Source organism: Triturus cristatus, chromosome 7 (assembly GCF_964204655.1).
Source record: "Triturus cristatus chromosome 7, aTriCri1.1, whole genome shotgun sequence".
NCBI classification, from domain to species: Eukaryota; Metazoa; Chordata; class Amphibia; order Caudata; family Salamandridae; genus Triturus; species Triturus cristatus.
In genome coordinates this window covers 546,174,941-546,194,374 of record NC_140590.1, presented here as the reverse complement: position 1 = coordinate 546,194,374, position 19,434 = coordinate 546,174,941, and the positions used below count along the sequence as shown (strand labels likewise).

The window sequence follows — 19,434 nt, the reverse complement described above, 5'->3', positions numbered from 1 at the left end:
TCAATGAAAAAAAAATAATTATTTTTTAAAAAGGCCCATGCCCCAGGGGATGGGGTCCCCAGGGCAGATTAAGGCCTCAGGAGGGGGGCCACGCGGCCCCCCTCCACAGTGTACAAAAATTAAAAATAGGGGGCATGCCCTGGGGGATGGGGTCCCCAGGGCCAAAAAATAACAAAAAGGGGGGCTACACAGCCCCCCTTCTTAAAAAGAAAAAAAAAGGGATCAAGGAGTAGGCCACGCCCCCTCCTTTCATCACTCGGCAAACGCGCCCCCTGGCGCGTTTGCAGAGGGGGAACGAATTCCCCTTCAATACTGGGGTTCCCTGGGGGCCAACTAGCCCACCAGGAACCTCCAGTATGCGCCAGGGGGCTACGTTGCAGAGAGGTGTAATGATGCCAAGCCCCTTTTTACACCTCTCTGCAACGCAGCTCCGTGGCGCTTACTGGAGGTACCTGGTGGGCTAGTTGGCCGCCTGGGGACCTCAGGATTCAAGGGGACTTAATCTCCCAACTTAAAATGCGCCACAGGGCGCATTTGCACAGTGGTGAAGGTAGGGGGCGGGGCCCGAGGTGATACTGTGCAAACCCGCCCTGTGGCGCGTTTTAAGTTAGGGACTTAATTCATCTTCAATCCTGAGGGTCCCCTAGGGGACAACTAACCCACCAGGTACCTCCACTAAGCGCCACGGAGCTGTGTTGCAGAGTGGCCTCTGAATACCTCTCTGCAATGCAGCTCCCTGGCGCATACTGGAGGTACCTTGTGGGCTAGTTGGCCCCCAGGGGACTTCAGGATTGAAGAGGAATTAATTCCCCAACTTAAAACGCGCCACAGGGCGTGTTTGCACAGGTCACCTCAGGCCCCTCCCCCTTCCTTCACCATTGTACAAATATTCCTCTAAAATCAGCCGAACTACGAATTATGATTTACTCACCTGTTATCAGGAGAGAACCCTGGGGTGTATCTTTTAGCCCAGCACTGACTCTGAAAAGTAATTCTAAGCGTACTTACCAGTAACTTGTATTTCCTTCCATATGAATCCGTTGTGTGGTTTTCAGCAGAAAAGTTTCAAAGTGTCTATTTTCACAAACTAAAAATATTCCTAAAAAATTGTCTGTATTACTTAAACACATTCTTTCAACTGTTTACAGGAAGTTGGCTAGTGCTGGATCCGGGATCCACCACTGAGTAAGAAAAAGTAACAATAACACTACTTACCTGCTAAGTGAATTTTCTGCCATAGGATAACATTGGTGATTCTATGTGAAAAATGCTCTAAATGTCAACTTTTAAAATACAATAATATTCCTTAAAAAGAACTACTGTAACCAAAACGCTTTTATTCAACTGTTTAAAGGAGATGTCCAAGGACTGAATCTAGGATCCAGTCCTGTGGTTAGAAAAGTAATCCATAAAGTAACTAATTGCATTTAACTAGACATTCACATTGAGCTCAATGTTTCTTTGTGTTTGAAATTGTGTTGCCCATTGCAACAACTGTAACTACTGTATTTAAAAGTCTGTTGCCTATTTGCCAAGTATTTAAACTAACGTAATTCATTCTGAGAAAGTATATTTTGTAATGTATAATGTAATTATAAGGTAATTAAAAAAAATATACCTAAAAATAAATAGTTTCAAATATGTAGAAAATCAGTATAACAATTAATACATTAAAAATTGTCATTTACAAAACCTTTGAAATTCACTGAAAAACCCATAGGTTTCAGGCCTGATATATTTAGGAATTAGCATTTAAAAAACCTTAGAATTTCACTGAAAAAACCATAGGTTTTAGGGGTGTTATAGTTAGCTGGACATTTCACTCGAACAAAACCATTGAAATTCCTCCGATATAGTTAGTTGTACTAACTACATCTCGCGCGCCCGCAATCCACTGCTGATGATGTCACATATTACATCATTCATGACATGGTCAGTGACATCACTGATGACATCATCCACGTGACAATCAGATACTCCATCATACACTAGTATAACATTTAATCACTCACTGTAAAATACAGAGTGCCAGATTTAAAACCATTGACACACCAATACAAGTTTCTAAACACCCACTCAGTGATTCCTAGATCTATACACACATCTAATCACTTACCTATAGATTCACTCATACATGCTGTCAATGATCAATAGAACACTATCACGTATACACCTATATCGACATTACACACCAGCACACATCCTAATCACTTATGAAGTCATCCTACTCACTTATGCAAACAATGGATCATACTTACTTTTACTTACCTATACACTTATAAAAGCACCACTTCATCTATTCATATAGATAATAAATCATACTTAGTGTGTTATAAAAACGCTATTACAAGTATACAGTTATCCATACAGTCACTCATACAATCACTGAGTCGTATATATACTTATTTATATACAACAACTGACACATACACTGGCTTTTATTTTCCTAATTTGTTGGACATGTACCATTGAGACATGTATTGGCTCATCACCACACCCATAAAGATATTCACTCACCCAAACAACTGTTATAACATGTAGTTTTAACTTCATATACCTACTGAATCAACTATTCACACATCTTTGGGCAGTTACACACCCCCCCACCGAACCACACACACATTCACTCTCCCATACAAATACTCAGTTAACTAATCAATAAATAATATAGGCTTTCTCGTAGCTAGTAACCAACTGGTGCAGCACTATACACAACTGACAAAGTGATACAGATATTCACACAGTTTAGTCACTATCCAATATATTTAGTGAGACACTATAAATTAGTCAAGTAAACAGTCAATCACACTGCTACTAAATCCTCCATCCAGATATTTATATTTATATATCCACTCATTCTTCAATGCAAATTGCTATATATATATATATATATATATATATATATATATATATATATATATATATAACATATTTAAATAACGAGCCAAACCACATTCACTGGATGATTTCATCAGTGATGTCATAAGTGATGTCATTTGAGATGTCATCAGTGATGTCACTGACCATGTCATGAATGATGTATTATGTGACATCATCAGCAGTGGATTGCGGGCGCGCGAGATGTAGTTAGTACAACTAACTATATCTGAGGAATTTCAATGGTTTTGTTCGAGTGAAATGTCCAGCTAACTATAACACCCCTAAAACCTATGTTTTTTTCAGTGAATTTCTAAGGTTTTTTAAATGCGGATTCCTAACTGTATCAGGCCTGAAACCTATGGTTTTTTCAGTGAATTTCAAAAGTTTTTTAAATGCTAATTTCTAACTATTACAGGCCTGAAACCTATGGTTTCTTCAATGAAAAGATATATATAGATGTAGAGATATAGAGATATATATAGATATATAGATGTTGTCATTGGATAACTTCTTCAATGCATGGTCATTCATTTTTTCTTGGTTCTAGGTGTTTATTATATCCTAGTAATAAGGAGCAGAGCCCTGAGAAAAAAGGGGGTTCTATCCTGGAAATGCAACGTACTGCTCTCTATTCTGATACAGCAAGACTGATTTGCATATGGCTGGGTTCAAACTGGAATGGCATGGTGAGCAAAAAAACGATGGATTTAGGCCCAGATCTCTGTACTGGGGTGAATGTATGACATTGTTCTGCATTCTGTCCATCCATTGTTGTTTTTGCATTTGTCACCCCGAGTGGGAAGCGTATGCTCAGACGTGAGTCCCGTGCTCTCCATGCCACTGGAATCAAGCTATCCTGGCTGACGAGGGCTGAAAGACCGAAACCGGTCCTAGGATGCTTGTTTCCAGTCCAGGGAGGACCTGGCATGGCAGTTAGGGCTGAACTGGTCCCATGGGGCACAGGGTCAAGACTGATTTGCATATGGCTGGGTTCAAACTGGAATGGCATGGTGAGCAAAAAAACGATGGATTTAGGCCCAGATCTCTGTACTGGGGTGAATGTATGACCTTGTTCTGCATTCTGTCCATCAATTGTTGTTTTTGCATCTCTATTCTGATACAAGCATGTGAATCTATGAACGAGTCAATACTGGAGAAGAAACTAGTTACTTATCTGTACACTATGGTTCTCCAGTATTGATATCTTTCATAGATTCACATGTGGCCCGCCCGCTTCCTCATTTCTCAGGTAGACCATTTTTATCTCTAGATACATCCTTGGCTCTCACTCGGTGCTGGAAATCTGAGGTATGGTGGCTCTGCTGGGGAGTGTGATGTCAGGGCTGGCAGCTGATTGGCTGAGTTTTGGACCACATTATAATGATGATAGGTTACCAAACACTATGCTTCCCCATGGGTTTTCTATGCAGTTTTTTCTTTTACTGCTATTGTTATTCTTTACCGTGAGACTCCCACCATGACAACGGGGAAGATACAAGCATGCTATGAAAGATATCAATACAGTAGAACCATAGTGTACAGGTAAGTAACTAGTTTTTTCTGCTGCATGCATTGGTGACTCTGGTAGAGGTAATTGGTGAGTTGCTGCTTCTATATCTTTTTGTTGATCTTAGTGTTGTGAACATAAATGTAGAAACATACATTAGGTTATGCCAGGATGAGAACTAGGAGGTTCTTAAGGGTAGGCAGAACTTGTGTCACTTTGTGCACTTGAATGATGAGGGGTAAAAGAGACCAGGCAATTGGGAAGACTTCCTGATGAGATGTCAGCCTGTTGGGAATCATTTGTCTTCCTGAAGGACATTCGGGCATCGCAATGTGATTGAGGTCAGAGTTTTAAGTATGATGAGGAGATAGGGGAGTGTGTTACCGCAGTCTGTAGATCTAAAGAATACTTATGAAGTATTTCCAGCTTCATATATGTACAATTGGCAGAACGATTTTTCAAACAATAAATGAAATGGCCCCAGTCACAAGGACTACTAACAAAGGTAATCGTTTTTGTCTAAAATGAGATACAGTACTAATTATCCACCTTAATTCAAGCCAGGTTTTACGGTGAATCTTCAAGGTATGTAATTGATTCTAATGACCCCAAGTCAACACGGGGCTTTGAGTCCAAAAATCCTTTTATTTTCTCTATTTTAGAGAAGAAATTTCACAGGAGCGACAAAAAGGACAACCAATATAGGATGTTTCTGTGTCCAGGGCTTCTTATCTTATTTTCCCACTTTAAGTAATCTGCGAGGCTTTAAGCAATAAGAGAGCTGTTTGTTGTATTCACAATCTCCCCAATAGAAGTATAGACCTAATCTTACACTTGGCTTAATGCGACATGAAGAGAAGACCGTTATCTCCAGGCCAATTTCTGAATGTCTTTGATGTGAATTACCCAATATTGTAAAGGCAATAATAAAAATGTATCAGTTAAACGTTTGTAGTTTTAATAAATATCTCCTGAGCTGAACAAATTCAAATCATGGATATGTTATGCCTAAATTAACAAAGGTTGACATGTATAATTGCCTATAATTTTGTGTCACATTCATCAGGACCAAAGGACAGTAAAGCCCACAGAGGGTGTCTCCCAAATGCAGATAGTGCTGAATGGCAAAACAGAAACCGGACCAGTATAATTGCATAAGTATTAAAAACCAGTGAAAGCATTGGGGTCTAGAATGAGACCAGCAATGTCAATCATTCAAAAATGCAATGAGAAATCATAACTACCAAAAGAGCTATCGCTTAGTCTGTATAATACTCCATAACTACTAAATAATGCTTGCGTTAAATTGAAATAATGCCATTTATTTATTTACAGTTTTTGTAAAGTGCATCAGTCATCCCGACGGGATATCACGGTGCTGGTTTTGCTTCCTGTCATTTCTTGAGGTATTCAATGGTGCAGAAACCAGCATCATTATGTCTTAAACAACCATGTTAACTTCTCCCTGAACCCCAAATGGTCTCTAATGATACCTATATCTAGTGGTAACATTTTCCACTGTACCGCTGCATGGTGTGAAAATGAGCGATTCTTTCTGTATTCACCTAGTTTTCACCAGTGCAAGATTCCGAGATCTCGGATCATGTTTAGGCTAATAGAATTCTACTCTGTCTTGCAAAATTATTGGGCCAGTTTTATATAATGTTTTGTGCGCATGGCAGAGTAACGTAAACTTTGCTCTTTGGCGCATTAGCAGCCAATTTAAAGTCTCCAGACAGGCAGATGTTGAACTAGATCTGTCCTGTTTGCAGAGCGTCTGGCTGCTGAAAGAGAATAGAACTTATTAAATAGCAAATATTTTCAGAGGATAGGTAGATAAAAAGGCTGTAACATTCAATGTTAACAAAATGTAGCCAGGTAGGTGTAGGGACACAGTGTACTCTGCCTTCACTTCAAGGTGAACAATGTTGCATCAGCAGTACAATTCCACTTTAGCATTTCATTGAGTCCAAACTTATCTGTGACTTTGGTGAAGATCCGTTTCACCTCTTTCATATGTAAGAGCCTGATGTAATGTATGAGTCACATATTCCAGAACTATCCACCGTAAATTGGATGGGCAAATCGATGCTCTGTAGAAATGCACAACTAGTTTTATGGTGGCTTTCTGATGCTCAACGAGTAATGCAACATAAATTACACATGCATTGAATCCTAGGAGTTATAAAAGTTGTGTTTTGGATTTTTTTAATGTCTTTATTGGTTTATAGCAAAAAGTGTAACTTTGTTGGTATATGCTTGCTTCTGAACAACATTTGTGTGGTTTACAGTTACATCAATAATGCCATACTGCCACTTGTTATTATACATTACATATACAAGCCAAAAAGGGGAGTCAACACACTGATGAGGCTTCCCATCGCAATCTAGGGAATCTAGTACGCTAAAATGCCTGGTAACCTGCATTGTGTTCAACTAACACAGCTCAATAAGTGAGTGCTATATGTGGCGACAGCACGTGTACAAAATCTCCCGCATACCCTGACACACTACTGGATTGACCTCTCCTGCAGTGTTGTGCACAGCCCAGGCTGTTTGTGAAATGTTAGTGCAGTGTCACCATCTTCTGGGAAGTTTCAGCAAACTGTATTTTCTTCCGTCAGAGTAAGACACTCTCGAGCGCCTTCAAGGACGCCTGATGCATGGCACATTCCCTCTAGAAGTTGTCGCAAAGTTAGATAATGGTTCAAGTACTGAATGAATACTTGCTACAATTGGGCGGTCTGGTGGTGGAATTTTTTTTTTTTTTTAAATCTTGAGAAGGATATACAACACCTAAATAAATGGTTGTTTTGTGATTGAAAATAAAATCTGCAGCTTTTTGTGTTATCCGTCCTGTACGACATTGAGTGACACAAACTGAATTTGATTGACAAGTGGTGTGTTGTGTGGAGGATTTTGCTTGTTCAAGCACCCTTCCAATGCAGGTGAACCTAGTATGATTGGCCAGGTATGGATTTGGGTATTTCAGACTCTTGCTTTCAAGGGTTTTATTGCTAATAGTTTTTATACTGGTTTGGTTTGTGTTTTGCAACTCAGAAGCAATTTTTGCTGGGTTGTTTCTAGCTGCATTTGGCGGATGACCTCTGCAAGCTTTATTGTTCTTTGGTCTCAATTAATTTGCCAGAGAGTTTGGACAGTGAAACTTGTCGACATTTGAAAATATAGGCCTCAGGATATCCGTGATTTTCATATTCACAGGAGATGAGACCATTATTTAAACTACATAATGTTCCTAATACCATTACACTATTCAATATTTCTCAGAGGACATCCACAAACTGCCCGAGAGATACCGGCCCTTTCCTTCCTGTCGCACTTAGCCAAGTGTAAGGGTTAGCTATAGGTTAGCCTGCTTTACATTTGAGGTTTCATATACAGGTGGCATTTAAATGCAACAAATAGCTGTCGTGTTACTCCAGGACTCCTATATCTGTTGTCCCATGGGGTGTCTCTTCTAAAATAGAAATAAATACAGAGTTTTGGACTCTTTTCTTGTTGACATGTGAACATTGCAAGTAATTGCGTACCTTGACTGCATTCTGTGAAGTCTGACTTTCATTAAAGTTGAGAGTAGCCTTCCCTGATAATGAGTAATGTCTCATTTTTGACAAAAAAGGTTACCTTTGTTTCCTGTCCTTGGGTCTTTTCAGTTTTTTTAGTTATTGTGTAGGGGGTGCCCCTACCGTTTATTTAGCCTTCTTAGCTCAAATTTGGTGGAAAAGTTCAGTTTCACTCAAAATGTGTCAGTTTAAGTGTTAAGCATGGGTAATTATGCTGGCCAGGAGCCTAAATGTTGAGAGTTATATAGGAAGGGGCTGACGAAAAGTAGGTGGTTTAATGTTTATCAAGGTTTCCAACTGAAGAAAGGGCTACATAGCCACAGGCCAGATGAGCTAAGTACCAAGTTCATCCTCCGTGATGAAGTAAAGGGCACCTTCTCTCCAGGAGAGTTGTACGTAAGCAGAGATTATAAGGTCAGGGATAGTAGAGAACAGCAGATTTAAGTGATATCCTTTGTCGTGCTTCAATAGATTAAAAAGCTAATGTCCCTATACTCCGCAATCCCTTAATGGTCCTTGCCCTTGAGTGTCTTTGAACTTTGCCGCACTTTGGAGGACTGCAGTATCCAGGGCACATTGCGGCAGGAGCCGCGTCAGTTTCTCGCGCCAGCCGGTGCATAAAGGCACGCCCGGGCTCCTGCAGCTGGGGAGCCCTTGAGCGTCTTTGAACTTTGCACTTTGCCACACTTTGGAGGACCGCATTATCCAGGGCACATCGTGGCAGGAACCGAGTCAGTTTCTCCCGCCAGCCGGCGCATAAAGGCACACCTAGGCTCCCGCCGTGCGTGGGCGTGCCCGGACCCGTGTGAGGCCAGGCGAGGCTGGGCCCTCCCTCTTGGTTCTACATCCGGGATCCCTGCGCGTAATTGACCACGGCAACCATGGAGAGCAAGACTTCAAAGGAGCTGTGTCCCTCCCAAGTACCTGCCCTCCCTTGGAATATTCTCATCAGCGAAGGAGGTTGTTGACCGGCCTTGGCTTATGGTTGAATTGACCTTCTGAACACCCTTTTATTTTTGAATATTTAATGCGGTTGAGTTCGTGACTGGAGTGTTTGTTCGTCTTTCACCCTCAGGGCTGTACCTTTGTCATCTTTATTTGGGACTGCAGTTCCCTGCATTTGCCTTTCGGTTTGTTGAGTCATGGTAAGGCGCAAGGTAGAATCAGCCATGGCGAGGGGAAAGACTGGTACCACTGCCTCAGTATCTACCATGGACTCTTTTTTGCAGCGGGCAGCAGCAGTGATAGACAAGGAGATCGAGTTGGTTAACAGGCGTCTCTCTAGGTCACCAACTAGTATCTCTCATCCACCACTTGTAGATTCTCACGTGTCATGGATAGAAGGTGATGATGAACTTTTAAGCTTATCCAGTGGTTCTGGGACTCTTTATGGCTCGCAGGCTAGTGCTGGGGCAACTAGCTTGTTAATAGTCCCTTTTAAGCACATGCCAAGGCCTCTCTCGCCTGTTATTACAATAAGCAATAAGGGGGGCAGTGATCCCAATCATTCACAAGGAAATGCCGATATTTCAACCAGTAAGCCAACGGAACTATCTTCAACCACTAGAAGCGAAGACCTACATCTGGCCGTTAAGGGGAATTTGAGGTTAGGCGCTGGCACTAAAAGGAAATCTCAAACTATTGGAGGTAAAGCGAAGAAATCGAAACCCAACTTGGTTCTTAAACCTTTGGCACCCGCTTCGGTATCCCCACCACTGATCCTACGGTGGCTTTGAAAGCCTTCCAGGCAGTGATGACTCGTCTGCTGGACCTAAAACTGGGACAGATTCTTGAGAGGCTGACTCTGATTGCCCGGAACAATTTTAACCGACCTCCCTTAACAGGAGGGCCAAGGGCTAGTTTGGGCCAGAGTACCACAAGGGACTCCTTTTTGCTGACAAATTTGCCGAACATTAATACGGAACAGCCACAAAGTCAACCACAGATGCAGCCTCTAGCACGGGGGGGAGTGCAACAACGAGTAAAGGCCCAAACAAGAGTAGGGAGACGCCTGAACAGGCGCGGGTTACGGATGAAAGTCATTCTCTATGGAGTCTGATGCTGGGGAACAGAGGTTCAGCCACAGAGTTTACCAGTTATTGATCTAGCACCTAAATCTCCCCCCCGCCCCCCTTTCCTAATGTAGTTTTGGGAATGTTCCACCTCCCCCTCTGGGAAATAAAGAGGATTTTAGCCAGTTAAAGAACAAAGTTCTCCACTAGTTATCAAATAATACCACACTGGGTTGATGGGTGGCATAAAGTATCATCATGGTGCGTAGAGTTAGTTGGATAGGCAGCTCTTGTAAAATTGGCATGGATGATTGTGTTAATAATTTTGATAGACCACATCTTGCTGGAAGGATCCTGTTTAGGGACACACACCCTGTTTTTCCCAGCTCCGGATCGTTTGTAAGGGCCTTACCACGGTTTTTTAAATAAATCTGACACAAGGGTATACCCACACGAATATTAATATGGAAGCCCCCCTAGATGGGTGGTCACAAAGATGTCTGCCTGCATATGCGCATTTGCCTACACCCCCAGTTCACTCCATACATCTGCCAGGTCGCCAGTATATCACCCCTCTCACTTTGGAGTTAATTAATAGATTTTATCCATTAGCAGGGTTGGAGGAGTGTGATTGACTTAGGAGCCCCACACTCTCTGTCACTGAGGCCGACCCTAAAAAGCAGTATTCCTCAGTGCAAGTCTAGGGGGGACCCTTGCGTATCTGATATCTTATCGTGGAAAATGGCTTGGCTAATAAGTTCCATGATCCAATCTGGTTGCAATTTGTGAAACAATTTAGTGTGATCTGTTTGCAAGAAACGTGGTTGGCGGATTGTAACTTATTTTTGGAGGGCTATAAGGCTTTTTTTGTGCCAGCCTCTCCGTCTGTGGGTAGTAGCTCTAAGGGTGGCCTTGTTACTTGTATATCTCTGGCGGTTGACTGCCAGATACAGGTTTTGTCGTCATCCAACCCATGTCTGCAGGCTCTGGTACTAAAAAGGGGGGCTAACAGATTGGGGCTCATAAATTTTTATACTTCCGTGGCATGCCCCCCAGGTGTGGGTTCATTTATAAGGCAGTCTTGTAGTTCTAATTTATAAAACCTTATGGTCCTGGGTGACTTTAATATCCACCCATGTGGAGACCCAAGGACAACATGTACTGCTGACTTAGGCTGACCTCGGATGAGGGGGATCCATTTTGAACATCTTATTCAGGGGGTACTATTAAACAACCTATTAAATGAATTTGATCTGATGTCTTTACCTGACCCGCATAGTATAGCTCCTGTCCCTTCCTTTAAAGTGAGAGGCAGTGGTTCTTTTATAGATTATATTTTAATTTAATCTTCCTTACAAGCTTTATTTTGTGGTTTCACTATCCTGGAAAGTGCTTATAGTGACCATAACCCGCTCTGTGTCCCAACTGCGTGGTCCCCTTTTACTGGGAAATAGAAGTGTGGTAAACAAGGGTACGCTAAGACCAACAGATGGCAAACGACTGCTCAAATGGTCCCAGATCTCTCCAGATGATTTTTATTGTGAAGTAAGAGAATCCTGTGCGACCGAACTTGAATGGTGTACCTCTCCAGGCACTTCCCTGGGAGAGGTTATAAGTGCTTATAATATTATTTCTACTAAAGTTGGTGAACTCTTAAGTGCACCGGTTCGCAGAGTAGCTATTTCTACCCCAGATGGTTTGATTCATCATGCTCCCAGGCGGCGAGAAAGCTGAAGGAAGCCTTGACAGTTAATCCGAGAAATCAATCACTGGTTAGAGCTTGTCGCAAAGAGTACAAAATAACATTGGCCAAACGGAAGGGTGTTTTGAAGAAAGTAGGCGTGGAGGGAGTTGATTGAGTCGAGTACCCTTAGGAATAGCTCCAGGTTTTGGAGCATTGTCAACAAACCACTCTTTGAACATGAAGAAGGGGGCGAACTAGGCTCACACATTACAGATGAGGAATGGGTGCTCCATTTTAAATCTATATTTGAAAGCCCAGTGGAGCAAATCTGTCAAATAGGCCATGATATGGACGCCCCCGCTGTGATTTTTGAACAGGGAGAGGCTGAGGTTGGCTTTGCTGGGCTAACATGCAACAAAGCTCCAGGACCAGATGGCATTCCTCCAGATCTCTTTAAGTCTGATCAATTTTTCTGGGCGCCGGTCCTTGTGGCTGTGTTTAACGCAGCGGCCAGGTACGGTTGCCCTGAGTCCGGGGCACCTCAACTGTAGTACCCGTTTTCAAGAGGGGTGATCGTAATAGCACTTATTGCTATAGGCCGATCTCACTTCTTGATTCAGTGGTTAAAGTCGGGGCCGCGTACTATTAGATAGATTGTCCACTTGGGCGGAGGAGCACAAGATAATTTCTGACATCCAGTTTGGATTTCGCCCTGGCCGTTCAACCGTGGCCCAATGCCTTAACTTAACCATGTTATTAAGCAAATATACTGTTGCGCGTCCTGGAACTGTCTACCTAGCCTTCATGGACTTGTCTTCCGCATTTGATTGTGTGAATAGGGTCAAACTGTGGCAGTCTATGAGGGTTATGGGGGTAGAGAGTAATATTGTCAACTTCCTTGAAGACCTTCATAGGGCAACCAAGGCCAATGTCAGATTTTCCCAGGACCTCCGTGTTTCGCGGGACTTTGATATAAAGAGGGGTGTACGGCAAGGCTGTATTTTGGCCCCATTTTTGTTTAATCTTTATATCAATGAACTTGATAGAGCTTAGCTACGGGGTAGATTATCCGTATGTAGGGCGACGTGGTCTCCCCGTCCTTCTATATGCGGATGACGCAGTTCTCTTATCCAGGACTGCTAGAGGTCTGCAATCTCACTTAGATGCCTTTTCAAACTTCATGTCGGAACGAGACCTATCAATTAACAACTCTAAATCCTATAGGTGGGGACTTGCCCTAAAAGAAGTTTTAAATTTAGAGTAGGCCCTGCCAAAGCCCCCCGTACTGACGTTTTTTCTTACCTAGGGGTCTTACTAGACGATCAAATAAAATGGGGACTATTGATCCATAGGAAAAAGGGGGATCTGGTCTGTGAATGCGGCCATTTTCAACTTTGCCTCTAAATTAGGTAAGATACCAATTGCAGCTATGCTGAAAGTTTACCAAGCAAAAAGTGTAGCTATAGCCAGTTACAGAAGCGAAATTTGGGGGCATACCGCCGCAGACTCACTACAGGTGGCTGAGAACCCTTTTTGAAGCGTCTGCTGTGTGTTCCGCGTGGTCTGTCCAATCTAGTGGTCCGCGAGGAACTGGGGGTGCCCTATTTAAGTGACATCCTGGCACTGTGCCCCCTTGTGTTTTGGCTAAAGTGTTTGATGAATAAAGAATTAATTCTTAGCCACCTGATTTTAAAAGAGTGTATGTCCCTTGACAACATGTCCGAATACTGTGACTTAAATATACCAAAAGTAGCTTTGAAGAGTTAGGGCGTGCTGGTTCATACTCCAATCCCGAAACTATTGTTAAAAAGGATGTGGAGATAATTAGGGAATCCTTCATTAGTTTAAGGAAACTGGATAGGGATGAGCGGGAATTGTGTAAACGGAGTCGCATATTTTTAATGCTCCAAACAACTCCATCTACTGAGTCTTACCTCCTGGGGTCTTTATCCACCTATGAGCGTTTTTTATTGACCTGGTTGCGCCTGGGTCTTTTTCACCTCCTGCTATCCAGTCCAAGAGGGTGCAGTAGAGGTCAATTGTTAGCTCCCTGTTGTTGCGACAGTCTCCACAGGATTTGCTACATTTTATGCTTTTGTGTAAATTCTTCGTGGTACCGCGAAGGTACTTTTTAGTCCCTATTTTAAAGAGGATGAATTTTAATCCGGCTCGTCCAGCTCTCCTGTATCTTCAACTGTGGAAGGTGGATTGTATATTTTTTATTGTTGGCTACCTAAAATCCACTGTGAAAACTAGGACTTGTTTGGATAACTAGCTCTCTGATTGAGGAACCATGAAGGAGATAAAAGTCTGAGGATCAGGATACCCTGGTAGGACAGTATCAATCTAAGGGGGATACTGCTTGACTCTGCATTGTGCACCTTATTGCTAGAGATTAATATGGGAGGTTGTGCAATGATTTCTTATCATATTTTACCAGGCTTTTTATTTTATGGAATCATGGTTTTAATGTAATTTGGATCTCTTGCAACTTTTATGGTTTTATCTATGTGAAACCGAATAAAGATTTTGATTTGATTTTATCCTTGGAGGAATCATCAGTCCAGATGTTGGTCGCCAAGGAGTTCCTAGTTTGATGTGGCCAACTGATGTTGGGCAACGTCATTGATTTGTTTAAAGAAAATATCATGTGTTTTATTTGATTAGCCCAGAAAGTATGAGGTTAAACTAGTGATTATCAGGTGATAAACCAATAATGTGTTGGTGGTGCATTGAGAGTTGTACATGAGACTATGGCTGAGGGCACACCTACCACCCTAAAGCCTTTTGGGACACCTTTTCTTTCTCAGAGAAGACTGCTGGGCAGATGCCTAAGAAGCCTGTTTGAGCCATGTCCATATGGGAGCGAAGATATGTATGAAGTTCTCAATAATCAAGTCACGAACATTAGAGGCATGTGTGGATACCGACTGCCCAATAAGTAGGGTGCCCATGAAGATGGAATTAGCAGAGAGGGATTCGATGCAATAGAGGACAGATTGTATTCTCCAGAAACAAGGTGGTTCAAAATCGATATGGATAAGTGAGTATTGACAGCCAAGGCGGTGGTCATGAGTGGATGTTATTGACAGCAAAGGCATATAGGGAGTCAAGAGAGTGCCTGGAGCGCTGTTTAGAGACACAACATTGTGAGCGTTCCTCTCAGTCCCTTACTTCTCCTAAACATCCATCTGCATTTCCAAGAGTTGTACCCCCATTAAACACAAATGTGATCCATCATCTGCACCTTACTGATGCTTGCTTTGTGACCTTCCTTCCCAGGCTGTGACCGACCCTAAATACCCTATGACTTTTCTTCTAGGATGGTCTTCCCCCTAAACTCACTGTAATTTTTTTTCTCACCCTTTAGCCCCTGGTATCTCGTTGCCTATCCTCCATGGCGTCTCTGACCGTTCCTAAGTACTCCATGACCGCGCCCTCCCTAAGAGTTCTTTGACCCTACTTTCCAAGCACCTCTGAGATTTTTCCCTAACCTACCTGCCCAATCTAAGACTTTGATTGTTTTTTCACATTCGTTGATCTGGATTAGGGTTCTTTTTCTAATTTTGTGAATCCAGTTTCTGTGCCCTTCCTTTTATTAAGAACTCTGTGCAGTAACAAACCGGAAAGGGAGACTAGTGTGAAGGAGGGTGGTGCAGGTGTTGAGAACTTTGCATAGGAGAAACATTTTAGTGTTGATGTTGCATTCTGCTGACTTCTTTAAGAACATTTCAGCTGAATCAGCACTCTGACTCACAGCTTCTCTCAGGACCGTCTGTTCTAAAAGCTTTCGTACTCCTGTGAAATCCTGTAGCTTGCAGGCATAGTTACAGTATTTACAAGGTGAGACCAAGCCAAGAAATTTGCAGTGAGTGTGCGTGTGCCAAGGGTGGGAGAAGGCTTGCGTACATCCTGGCGCCACTCCCTATGGGCTAAAGAATGGCTGTTTGTGGGGGCAGGGGGAGGTGTATCCGACTGTTTTTTTAGGTGTGGCGTTTATCAAGATCTTTTGATTTTACTGAAATTATATGTGTCATTTACTTAGCTATTGGGGATTTCTGCCAGCCCTTCATCTAGTGATACGTTATTTGTCATTCACATTTTTAATTCCGCCCACTTCAGCATACAGCAGTGGTTCAGTTCACTTCAGTAATTGGTTAACTTCACTGTGTAGTACATCAATGCACAAAGTAGTTTACTTTGTGGGCCTGAGGCTACTATGGCATTGTGTGATTTTTGAGACCCAAAAAATCTTTTGCCTTTTAAACCAGGCCCAGAAGCGCCAAACCGCCCCCCCCCCCCCCCCCCCCAATCCCTGCCACCAAACACTTAACAAAAGAGAACAACCATTGGGAAGGCAAAACGCTGGAAACAGACACCAGGCATATTGGTTTGCCAATGCTTGTTTCTGCTTCTGGGGTGAGGCTGTGCAGGGTTTCCTGGCAGCGGTTGGTGCTGGGAGTTGTTTGACCCTAGAAGTAAAGGCACATTTTGGACTTTGGGTTCGAGCTCCAACGCGCAGATTTCATTGTGAGCAGTGCACAAAGGGAAGCCTGTTCTGTTATGATTCAGGGCGAGACCGGAGAGAGGTTTATACGGAGGAGGGATCTTTGGTCGGAGGCTGTCTGAAGACAGTGTGCCAAGACAGCCTGCATCCAGGAATGAACCCCCCACCCCCACTCACGACCCCGCCCAGATTAAGCTCTTGGCCTAGCACTCTGCTGTCCTGTCAAGATGCCAAAGGGCTCGTTTCTTTTCTGTGACTTTGTCCTCTATAGAAAGTGGATTTGTTGTCCAAGTGTTTTGGGCATCGGATTACCTCATGCAAATATCGCCCCCCGCACCACAGTTTGGTGACCAGCACATTAGTCTTGCAGAGCTGCTCACCTCCTTTCATGGCGTTTACTGGTATCCATAGAGTGAAGCGACATTTACGAGCCAGACTCTGGATCCAAGCCAGGCCATGCTCGGCACCAGATTTCAGGCTAATCCTGGGTCACAGACCTTGTATTCGTCTGTTGCACTCGGCAGCAGGTATACCGGACACGGTACCATTCAGGGGGAGTAAGGTAGCTCGAGGGAAAATTATTTAGCAAACACAAAAGCATGCATTAAAGTATGCACTGCTGTCTTTTGTATTCTGCAACTAACAAATACCTGCGATTCGATGTCCTGTCAAAGAATATATTAACGGTTTAACGGCCCTGTAGCATATAGAACTGGTTTCAAAAGCGGTAGAAATAAAAGCAGCTGCCTCGTCAGACTGTCACTTAGTGATAAATCACGATGCTTAGAATCCATCATCTTTCTTTTCGCAAGGCGATATATACACAAAATGTCTTTCTGTATCTTGTTGGCAATTTAGTGTTTTAGGGCATACAGTAGTCCGTATGATTGTGCCCGTTGCTCCTTTCTTTTTCTTTCCAATTCATTTTATATGAATTGAGCAGTATTTAGACGTCCTGAGCTTGGTTCTCTCCCAAACAGATTTGTTTTTGTTTTTTTGAAAGCATCATTGCTTAGTTCAGTTGTGTTCTGTGCCCTGTTCCCACCCACAGTTGGAGTGTGCTAAATGAATGTACATAAACAGAATATGCTTCCAGAGGACGAAAGAAAAGCACTCTTGACTTCAGAGGCCATCATGAGCAGTGAGCTTTGAGTCTATGCTGCCACCACCCAGGGAATGGCTATTTAGGCACAGAGGGCCCGCTTGACTGATTCATCTGAGGAAGAAATTCAACCACTCTTTTAGTTCAACAGATTGTCCTCTTGTCGTGAACTGGGTTTCCCCAACATCCAAATCCTCTATTCTGATCCCAGTTGAATTAATGATTTTGCATCCAACTGCAGAGCAAAATAAAACTCTTCAAAGAACAGTCATCGACTAACAACGCTACATTGAAAGTCCCAAAATATACTATGCCATTGATGTTAAAGCTAAATCCATCTTGTTCAGTTAGGAGGCGTTGTCTGCTTGGGGTAGTGAGTGGTGGTATAATGGAGATGCTGGCCCTCAGGCAATGTTGCATTTTGCCAGTTGTGGGTTTTGCTTTGTTGACACCTTAGCTTTTTTATTCTGCTTGTGCGCAAACTTATCACAGAGGGAGACTTTGGATTTGGAAGAAGCTATTTAGGGTTTCCTTCTATACTGCTATAGGCACTCCAGACCTCTAGACTTCAGTCCTGATGTTCAGAGACAGAATATCTGCTTTTATTTTATCAAGTGCACCAACCATAACCTGCAATTTCTATGGTTTAGTCAAATTTGTTGATAACGGGTGTCGGACCTTTAGACCTGTGCAAATTATTTTTTTTAACAGTTACCGATGACTACTTATAACACCATGCTAATTAAATATTAACCCATTTTTTGTCCAGACCCTTACTTATTTTATGACCTCGTTCTAACGTTAAGCTAATGGTTAAAAAGTATCATTGCGGTCGCAATATTTTATTGCAGTAAGTTTAGACTTGATAAAGGAATCCATGATGCCACTTCAAACCCCTGTATAGGTTGGTGATACTTGTTTCAAGGAATAATGAACAAAAATGTATATCGAAACTGATGACTCTATCATCCCTTTTCTATGTAAATGTGGCATTGAGAAGGGCAGCCTAACATTTCCACGGTTTATTGAAAGGAGAGATTCTCTTCATAATCTACCTTGTGGAATTTGCCAAGACCTTTCTATTTCATGAATAGTCTTTCAACTGGTCTGGTGTACTCCTTGGAAGTAGAATGTTTCCCATGTATCTACAGATGTTCGTGTTTTTTTTATATATAGCGCCTGAATGCTAATTGATTGGCCCTTTAATGCTTTTACTTGGAAATATAGGTGTCTGATTCTGTGCAGAGCCATCATATGGTTGTTCTGCCCATGAGCAGAATTGATTGAAATCGAACATTATAGCAGCAAAATATTGTGCAGTACCGATGACATTTTAGGGAGTTTTGCACAATTCTATGCATCTCTATTAGTGTAATTATCCTCTATTGTTTTACAAATGTTTGCTGTTTTATTGGTGCATCTTGACATTGAGGAGGCCCCTGCCCAGTACCATCCTTCTAAATAACCATCAGTGTATAATTTTGCTGCCGTCGTTCATATCTTTAACAAATGTTTGCTGTCTCAGTGTCTAGCTGCGCTGCTGCATTGTGCTCGCTGTTTTGCCCCGCATTTGAGCCTCGACACTACCACAAAAGCCATATTGTGATGGTTGTTATCTCAAATATAAAATTGCATTATTAAGTGTGAAGTGCATGTTTCAGGAATCCTAGAGCATGCGTTTTATGAGTTGTATGTAAATGAGCACTTGTATACCAAGTATTTTTTAATGTGTAAGTAGACTTCTTACTAACTGACTATTTCGCTGTCTATTGTGGAGTGGTGGCATCATCTTGCCGTTAGGGCAAGTATCAGTGGAAGAAGTGGGAAAGAGAGTCCTCCCACCCTGACACTGCCATGCCAGGTTTGATGTTTATGTGCATTGTCTCTGTTTTTCTTGGTCCACTAATTGATCTCATGCCCTGCTCTCTTTTCGTATCTCTGCTACCTCCTTTAGCTTCCTTTTCCGAGAGAGTGAGGAATATGTCTCCAGATGAAATCAAGATACCCCCAGAACCAGCTGGCAGATGCTCAAACCACTTGCAGGTAGAGGATTGGATGATTAGACGCATAGAGTTAATTGCTAATGTTCATAGACCAAAGGCGCTTGATAAATCCTGTACTATACAAACCAGGATGCTCCAACGTTTCTCTGGGACGA

At 42.5% G+C, this 19,434-nt stretch overlaps 1 protein-coding gene across 2 annotated transcripts in view; it reads left to right on the top strand.

Annotated features, from left to right (window-relative positions):
• The window catches only part of SAP30BP (SAP30 binding protein), a 263,859-nt gene that overhangs the window by 225,110 nt on the left and 19,315 nt on the right, over positions 1 to 19,434 (top strand). For both annotated transcript variants that reach the window (XM_085616988.1, XM_085616989.1), the window contains one exon: positions 19,231 to 19,319. In XM_085616988.1, the coding sequence (XP_085473114.1) occupies positions 19,231 to 19,319 (89 nt within the window). The remainder of the gene's footprint in view (positions 1 to 19,230; positions 19,320 to 19,434) is intronic.